The 9,126-nt window shown below is 45.9% G+C and overlaps 1 protein-coding gene across 4 annotated transcripts; it reads left to right on the forward strand.

Moving 5' to 3' along the window:
- Positions 1–957: 957 nt before the first annotated feature.
- On the forward strand, positions 958–7,221 carry LOC113902973 (pancreatic trypsin inhibitor-like). 4 transcript variants are annotated; one of them, XM_027558429.1, is made up of 5 exons: positions 958–1,032; positions 1,130–1,307; positions 2,978–3,019; positions 5,603–5,798; positions 6,242–7,221. In XM_027558429.1, exons 1-5 carry the CDS (start codon positions 973–975, stop codon positions 6,273–6,275), a joined length of 510 nt encoding a protein of 169 aa, XP_027414230.1. In that variant the 5' UTR covers positions 958–972; the 3' UTR covers positions 6,276–7,221. The 4 variants fall into 4 exon arrangements, with proteins under 4 accessions (XP_027414230.1, XP_027414231.1, XP_027414232.1 ...); XM_027558430.1 differs by having other exon boundaries at positions 5,606–5,798; XM_027558431.1 differs by having other exon boundaries at positions 6,245–6,468.
- Positions 7,222–9,126: the final 1,905 nt, after the last annotated feature.

Raw genomic sequence — 9,126 nt, forward strand, 5'->3', positions numbered from 1 at the left:
GACTTCAAATCCTCTCTCCATTCTATGATTGTAGGCAAATTACTTTATTTGCTTTCACCTCAGTTTCCTCCTCTGTAAATGAAGAAATGTCAATAGTTCCTCACCCCCTCCTTTAGGATTTTTGGAGTTACTATATGTCAAGTGCTTAGGATAATGCTTAACATATAAAAAGCTATGTTTTTACCCACGGTAATTACTTATTGCTATTATTATTAATAGTACAAGGGACTTTGACATCTCAGGGAAAACGAACGTATGTCCGTTGTGTCCGTTGCTTCCACAGTGACCTCATGATGTGGGCAGTGCTGATATCATGTGACACCTGAAGACATGGACTCTGGGAGATTCACATGCTCAGGCACAGAGTTAGGAAAAGGCAGAGCTGGTACTGGAACTGAGGTCCTGTGACCCTGATGCCACTGGAGCAGAGAGCAGGAGGAAGGGGAAATTGAAGCGAATCTTCCAAGGTCCCCTGAGTTCCACTCAGGCAAGGCACACTCCTAGTTGTGAAACAGATTGAGGAATGGCAGGTGGTCATGCTGTGGAGACGTGGTCAGCTCCCTGCCCCTTCTCTGCGCTCTCCCCTTACTCCTTTTTCTACCCAGAAAATAGGGTGGCTGCTCAAGCAGAACATTGTCTTGGGCAGCTGATTTCCGTTTGGACCAGCGGCAGGTAAAGAGCAAGGGTCCATCCGGTGGAGAAGCTGTGGCGCTGGTTGCACAAAGGTGTGCTGTGTCACTCCTGTCTTCTAAGGTAGGTGAAGCGGGTGGATACGGATGAAGGGTGTTGATGCCAGGATGTGATGACGCCTGCAGGAGGCTAAGCTCACACAGTGGTGGTTGTGGGTGAGCTAACACAGTGCTGATATCCTATCTGGCCTTTGATCAGCTCTCATCTGCTCACTGACTATCTATCATGTTCCATGCACTGCTCTAGGTACTGGGACGCTCCCTGAGTGACCACACTGGAATCATGATCTGTGTTCACAGGAGACCCACAGGCGGAGTCAAGTCTGAGAAGCGCTGTTACTTGGTATTTGGCCCCAGCGACCAGAAACACGAAGTCAGATGGAGATTGCACAATAACCAGGACTGACCCAGCTCCTCCCCTTCTTCTCTTCCCTCTTCAGTGCCTGATCACACCCCTCAGCCAGGATATTAAAAGCTCCATCCATCCTCAGCATCCTCAGGAGCCCTCCTGCGAGTCCACGAAGATGAACCGACTCTGCCTCTCTGCAGCCCTTCTCTTCCTCCTGGTTATCCTAGTGGATGGCATCTCAGAGGATATTAACAAGAGCCATGACCACGGTATGTCTGGGCTCACCTCTCCTCTACACACTGGAGGGAAATGAGGGGAGTTCATGGAAAGGGGGGGGGGGCATGGGTGGGGTGGGTGCTGCCAGCCCTCTCTGGATTTCTCCTGGGAAATTGGGCAGTTTTAACTCCAAGAACATTTCATCACTCTCAACATGGAAAAAAAAGAAAATTAGAATTAAAAAAATATATATCCAGATAAAGTACCAGATCAGGGACCACCTCCCTGAGACTCTATTCCTGGTCAGTGCAGTGTCTCTGATCCTCACTGTAGGGTAATAAAAAGATATATATGTGATCCTTGACTGATTCATGAGGCAGGCCTTTTGAACTTCTTGGAATTCACTGTTTTTCATAGGTCATGAGATGAGTCATGGACAGCAACTGACGATAACTTCAGAACCACGCTTATCTCCAAAGCAAGACAAACATGCATTTGCAAGTTAGAATTTTCACCAGGCCCCATGACAGCATTTCTGGGGAGAGGGGAGGACACTGAGACTCAGTCAATCACCAATGGCCACAGATCAATCAATATGCCTTTGATTTGAAGCTTAAGTAAAAATCCATAAGCACTGGTGTTTAGAGAGCTTTCAGGGTGATGAACACAAGGAGGTGACGTGAGGGTGCTGAGCTCACTGGGGTATGTAGGCTCCGCACACCTCCACTCCGCCTTTGCCCTACCTGTCTCCTCCATTTCACTGGCCCCAAGCTTTATCTTTTATAATAACATGGGTACAGTAAGCGAGGTGTTTCCTGAGTTCAGTCGCTGGTTCTATAGTTATTGAACATGGAGATAGGGGTCATGGAAGCTCTGATTTTCACCCAGTTGGTCACAAGCATTTGAGATCACATGACTCATATCTGAACTGAGGACAGTAAGAGCTCTCAACCAGCAGGATCTGCACGAAGTCCACCCATACACTATCAGAAGTAAATTGACTATGCGACACCCAGTGGGTGTTTGGGGAATTGGTTGGTGTTGGTAGAGACATCACACATTTGGTGTCAGAGGAAAACTCAGACTCAGTCTACCTTGTGATTTGGGGGCTGAGGTGAGACGCGGGCACAGGGGAGTAATGAAAATACCCGGAAACTCTTGCCAGTTATGTGCATTTTCAAAGTTCCTGGCCAAATCAGAAAGTGTGTCAAGTGGGTTGTGACTGGACAGTACCTCGTCCTGACCCCCCTACTACCCTGCCTTGTGTCCTGGGGCAAGCCATCTGCAGTTTGCTCATCTGAACAGGGGTACATGTTCCATGGGTTCTTTGAAAAGATTACCTGTCAGGAATATAAAGAGTTTGATCACATTTCATGACCACTTTTGTCCATTTTCTACTTAGATGTGTTAATTTTGAAAAAAATATGTCTGAGTAACTTCCTTGAGCAAGAAAGAATGTTTAAGTATCATATAATGATATCTCTTTATTATTAAAATGAATCAGAAAGATATAAGACCACTGAGCAGAGCAACTTCAGGGAAAGGTAAGAAACACAGCCCTTGCGTGGCTGGCTCAGGGGACCAAGGCTGGTACAATATTAGTAAAGTCTCCAAGCCCTTTCCCTTGTCCCCTTTGACTGTTACTTTATTATCTGCTTTTGATCGTTTTCCTGGTTCTTGGTCCAGGCCTCCTCAAACTCTTGGAATTTACTGTCTTTCATAGGTTATGAGATGACTTACGGAAGACTAAATGAGAAGCATTCAGGTACGGACTGGTCTAAAAAAATTTAAACCACCTTGTAAAGGTGTGAACCTTCATGCCCCTTCACCATGCCGGCACCTCTGGGGAGAGTGGGGGAAACTAACTGGGATCAATTATCAGCAGCTGACAATTCAATCAGTATGCTGATTTATTGAAAACTCAATAATATCCATAAACATTGGGGTTCAGACTATTTTCAGGGCGATGAACACAAGGAGGTGATGTGAGGGTGCTGTGCTCACTGGGACATGAAAGCTTCACACCCTCCCCCCCGCCACCCCCCCACCCCCGCTTTGCCCTGCACATCTCCTCTTCTTCTCTGTCTCTGAGTTGCCTCCTTTCTAAATTTCTGGGAAAAGTAAGTGAAGTGCTTTCCTGAATTCAGTCACTGGTTCTATTGAGTGAGTGAAGATGGAAGAGGGGTCGTGGTACCTTTGACTTTTAGCCAGTTGGTCACAAGTATGAGTTATTCAGGATCATGGGGCTGGCATCTGAACTGAGGACAGTCTTGAGCCATCTATGTGCAGAGTCTGATGTGCCTGCTCATCAAGTAGATTTTTTTTACTAAAAGGAATTCAAGTCATATTGATTCTATTCAATGACTGTGCACTTGCTGAGAGAATGAAGATGGAAGTTACTAAGTCCCTACAAAGCATTGTTCTTGGGGTGGGGAAACAGCTGTGAAAAAATATGGCAAAATAATTTGCCTTCAAGGAGGGAAACAAACAATAGCAGAGGGGAGAAATCCTGTGGTAGATTATAAGTTTCCTGAAGGTAGAGAGGTACGTGGAAAAAGTTTGCTGTCCTTTTTCTCTCCAGGGTTAGGGAAACCTTCTGTGATAAGGAGGCTTTGAGCAGAGGCTGCAGAAGTAACGTGCCTGGTGTGTGTTGGAACAGCAGCCAGGACCAGGGTGGATGGAGCTGGGTGGGTGGAGGGGAGGGGAGGGGAGTGGAAGGCGATGAGGCTGAGAGGCCATGGGGGCAGGTCATGAGGAATCTTGTGGGACTTATTAAGATCAAAATTTGACTCCCAGAGAAACGGGGAGTCACTGAGGGATTGGTCATGGGAGCAATGGGGTAGGAATCAGTAGTAAGAGGATCCCTGAGGCTGCAGTGCCGACAGTGCCCTCTAGGGGATGAAGGGCAGACATGGAGGCCCAGGGAGCAGGCTGCTGCAGTGGTCCATATGATCCTTGATGGAGCGTTTATTTATGTTGTTCCCTGAATCGATCTCAGGTTTCTTGAATAATATGAATGTCTTGCTCTGTTGAAGTTTCTGTGGAGGCTTCATTACCTAGTCATGATGCATTAAATCATTAGCTATTGGTGATTGTTCAATCAACAGCTCCTCTCCCCTCCCTGAGGTGGAGGCAAGGAGGAGGAGGAGGACGGAGGATAAAAGATCAAGGAAGAGGGTAGCAAGGAAAGTTCCAACCCTCTCTCCTGCCAGATACTCCTTCCTGTGCATTCAGAGCCCATGCTGGGGTTATGAGGGTCTTTCCAAAATCATTGACATAACATACCAAAAGACACTTTTATTGTTCTCATCATATAAGAAATACCAACGTTTTTAGGAACTTAGTGTTAGGAAAAGAATTAAAAAAAACATATATTTCTTCTTATAATCACAATATCAGCATATCATTATTCAATTTATAGAATCCTCCTGAGGTATCCAAATTTTCTTCATGCCTTTTTCCATTACAGCCTGTTTCCTTCACATTTTTTTAATTAATGGTGGAAAGTTTTAAACATGCACATAAGCACAGAGAATAGTATTATAAAACCCAGGTATCCAGACCCAGTAATTACTGACCTATAGCAAATGTTTCTCACCTTGGAGCTCTTTTCCTACTTTTGGAGTTGTGGGTTTTGTTTTGCGCATTTGTGTATTTATTTTTGGCTTCTCAGGTGGTGCTAGTGGTAAAGAACCCAGCTGCCAATGCAGGAGATGCAAGAGACCTGGGTTCAATCCCTGGGTTGGGAAGACACCCTGGAAGAGGGCACAGCAACCCACTCCAGTGTTCTTGCCTGGAGAGTCCCCTGGACAGATGAGCCTGGTGGGCTACAGTTTGTAGTGTCGCAAGGAGTCCGACACGACTGAAGCGACTTGGCGTGCACGCACGTGCACACACACACACATTTATTTGGATACATTGGGTCTTAGTTTCAGGTTGAAGGCTCAGTAATTGTGGCCCACCAGCTTAGTTGCCCCATGGCATATGGGCCCTTAGTTTCCTGACAAGGGATTGAACCCAGGATTCCTTAGTTGGAAGGAGGTTCTTAACCACTGAACCACCTCGGAAGTCTTATAGAACTTTTAAGGCTAATCAAAAGCATTATACCAATTTTCCTTAAAATACTTCATGAGAAGATATATATATTTGAACATGATTATTATATTATGTTACATCTAGCAGCATTCATAATTCTGTCCCAGAAAGGAGGTTTCCAAATGGCCTTCTCAATTTGACCATCCCCCACAACTCTAACATTCTGTATTGCAAACAGACAGTTCTAGTTGTTGACTTATATGGAGTTGTGATGACCATCTTCATAACTAAGCCACTGTCCCTCTCATTCCAGCAGCTTCTAAGCCTGCCTTCTGCCTGAAGCCTAAATCAATAGGTCCCTGCAAGGGCAGGAAGATCAGGTACTTCTACAATGCCAAGACCAGGCAATGCCAACGCTTTTTCTACGGTGGCTGCAAAGGGAACTTGAATAACTTCTACACCATGGCGCTGTGCATGAACACCTGCGGTCATGTGGAATGGTCCTGGAGGTAAGACAGGGCACAGGGCAGGGTGGCAGGGGAAGGGCTGGGGAAAGGGGTGGAGCTCAGGGGACCACACACCATTCACCCTGCACAGTGTCTTCCTCCTCGCTGCTGCCAGAAGAGGCTGCAGTATCCTGTGAAACCACACACTGAGCGAGTTCTCCAGGGAGAGAATGGCAGAAGGTCAACCCAGATACCTCTTTGTGATCATCTCAGCCTGATCACATGCTCCTTTTTCTCAGTTGGGAACACTGACTCAGCCACACTCCAGGGCAGGTCTGCAGGACTCCTGAGCACCTCCCCCCATCCAGGCTTGGAAAATTCACTGCCTTTTTGTTGGTTTCATATTTCTTTTGAAAATCTAGGATCTGTCAAGATGAATAGTATCTAGGTGTGGGGCTACAATGAAGTCATTCAGGAAGTTCCTTTTTTTTTTTTTTTCCTTACAGAAGACACGGGAAGAGTCATGCTCCAAAACTCTGAAGTCCGAGGAGGACCCATGAAAGTCTGGGCTGCTCCTGAAACAGTTCAGTCTCCTTGCATTTCTTCTCTCCCCTACCTTCCTCAGCAGAGCCTGCCTATTTCCTTTCCTCTATGATGCTGAGAGACTTCCCTGGTGGCACAGATGGTAAAAGCGTCTGACTACAATGTGGGAGACCCGGGTTCAATCCCTGGGTCAGGAAGATCTCCTGGAGAAGGAAATAGCAACCCACTCCAGTGTTCTTGCCTGGAAAATCCCATGGACAGAGGAGCCTGGTAGGCTACAGTCCATGGGGTCGCAAAGAGTAGGACACTACTGAGCAACTTCACTTCACTTTATGATGCTGGGGAAGATTGAGAGCAGGAGGAGAAGGGGACAGCAGAAGATGAGATGGTTGGGTGGCATCACCAACTTAATGGGCATGAGTTTGAGCAAGCTCTGAAACACAGTAAAGACAGGGAAGTCTGGCATGCTGAAGCCCATTGGGTCACAAAGAGTTGGACACGACTTGGTGACTGAACAACATGCGTCTATACACCTTAGTTCAGTCTTATCCAGTTGGCTCTAAGCACCATGACAGCATGTCTTCCCTTTATCTTGAGCACTTAGCACAGTTCCTGGCATGAAGGAAGCAGTTCATAATTATGTGAGGAAGGAAAGAGTGCAGGAGGAGCACATTCCTCTCGACCAGAGTAACTATAGAGCCTGAGGTTTGACACCAGGATTGTTGCCTCAACCCACATACTCATGGCATCCTCACCATGCCATCACTGATCTCCTTGTGTGAGGCCTTGGTGGAATTTCTGGCATCCATTTCTCAGCATCAGTAATGAGAGAAGTCTTTGCAATAAAAAAGCTCCCCCTTTCCCTTAAAGATGTTGCAGTTTTCCTTTCTGTATTTTCAAACACTGTGGCTTATATTTCAATAAATGCATATTCAAAACTAAACTGAGGGCAGTGGAGTCTGTTGTTTTCAACTACAAATGTTTACCAATAGGATCCAAGGAAATGGTGGTTCTTCTCTCTGTTCTGCAGAGCAGTGGGCACTTCCCCTTTCCCAGTCCACAGACTGTGCCCTACTGGCTAGAGGAAGCAAACCCATGATAGTATCATTGACCTCTTAACAGCCATGCCAAGTTACACAAAAGCCTGGGAGACAGACAGATCAGCGTGAAAGCTTTTATTCCTTACTTCTATGTCTAGTTCAAATTTTGGGGCAGGCTATCCTCCTGGACTTGCAGAAGGGGAAAGTGCATAAGATTCAGTTGTTCATCTTTTTAAGGAATCTGATTCTCTGAAGTCACATGTGGGGAGGGGATGTCTTACTTCAGTTAAAGAGGGACAGCTACCATTTAGGGTGCCAGGCTCTGTGTTAGCATTTTGCCTGCATTATTCTATTAACCATCCTAAGAATCCTTCAAGGGAGGAAATGGAGGCATGGAGATGGCACTTAGCTGCTGTGTTCATTTTCTAACTTGGCAGCTTCCCGCTCTTTCAAGTAGAGGGACTCTGATGAAGTTTTCCTGCTCTTCCTCTGGGAATATGTAGGAGGGAGACACTTTGGGAAAACAGAGTATCTGCTTCATGACAGATGAGGAAAATGAGGCATAGGGACCACAGCAAGTATAAGTTCAGTTCAGTTCACTCACTCAGTCGTGTTCGACTCTTTGCAACCCCGTGAACTGCAGCACGCCAGGCCTCCCTGTCCATCATCAACTCCTGGAGTCCACCTAAACCCATGTCCATCGAGTTGATGATGCCATACAACCATCTCATCCTCTGTCGTCCCCTTCTCCTCCTGCCCTCAATCTTTCCCAGCATCAGGGTATTTTCAAATGAGTCAGCTCTTCGCATCAGGTGGCCAAAGTATTGGAGTTTCAGCTTCAACATCAGTCCTTCCAATGAACACCCAGGACTGATCTCCTTTAGGATGGACTGGTTGGATCTTCTTGTAGTCCAAGGGGCTCTCGAGTCTTCTCAAACACTACAGTTCAAAAGCATTAATTCTTCGGTGCTCAGCTTTCTTTATAATCCAACGCTCACATCCATACATGATCACTGGAAAAAACCACAGCCTTGACTAGATGGACCTTTGTTGGCAAAGTAATGTCTCTGCTTTTGAATATGCTATCTAGGTTGGTCATATCTTTCCTTCCAAGGAGTGAGCGTCTTTTAATTTCATGGCTGCAATCACCATCTGCAGTGATTTTGGAGCCCAGAAAAATAAAGTCAGCCACTGTTTCCACTGTTTCCCCATCTATTTGCCATGAAGTGGTGGGACCAGATGCCATGATCTTAGTTCTCTGAATGTTGAGCTTTAAGCCAACTTTTCACTCTCCTCTTTCACTTTCATTGAAGCTCTTTAGTTCTTCACTTTCTGCCATAAGGGTGGTTGTCATCTGCATATCTGAGGTTATTGATATTTCTCCCAGCAATCTTGATTCCAGCTTGTGCTTCTTCCAGCCCAGCATTTCTCATGATGTACTCTGCATATAAGTTAAATAAGCAGGGTGACAATATACAGCCTTGACGTACTCCTTTTCCTATTTGGAACCAGTCTGTTGTTCCATGTCCAGTTCTAACTGTTGCTTCCTGACCTGCATATAGGTCTCTCAAGATGCAGGTCAGGTGGTCTGGTATTCCCATCTCTTTCAGAATTTTCCACAGTTTATTGTGATCCACACAGTCAAAGGCTTTGGCATAGTCAATAAAGCAGAAATAGATGTTTTTCTGGAACTCTCTTGCTTTTTTGATGACCCAGCAGATGTTGGCAATTTGATCTCTGGTTCCTCTGCCTTTTCTAAAACCAGCTTGAACATCTGGAAGTTCACAGTTCACATATTGCTGAAGCCT

The sequence above is a fragment of the Bos indicus x Bos taurus genome, chromosome 13 (genome assembly GCF_003369695.1).
Source record: "Bos indicus x Bos taurus breed Angus x Brahman F1 hybrid chromosome 13, Bos_hybrid_MaternalHap_v2.0, whole genome shotgun sequence".
Lineage (NCBI taxonomy): Eukaryota > Metazoa > Chordata > Mammalia > Artiodactyla > Bovidae > Bos > Bos indicus x Bos taurus.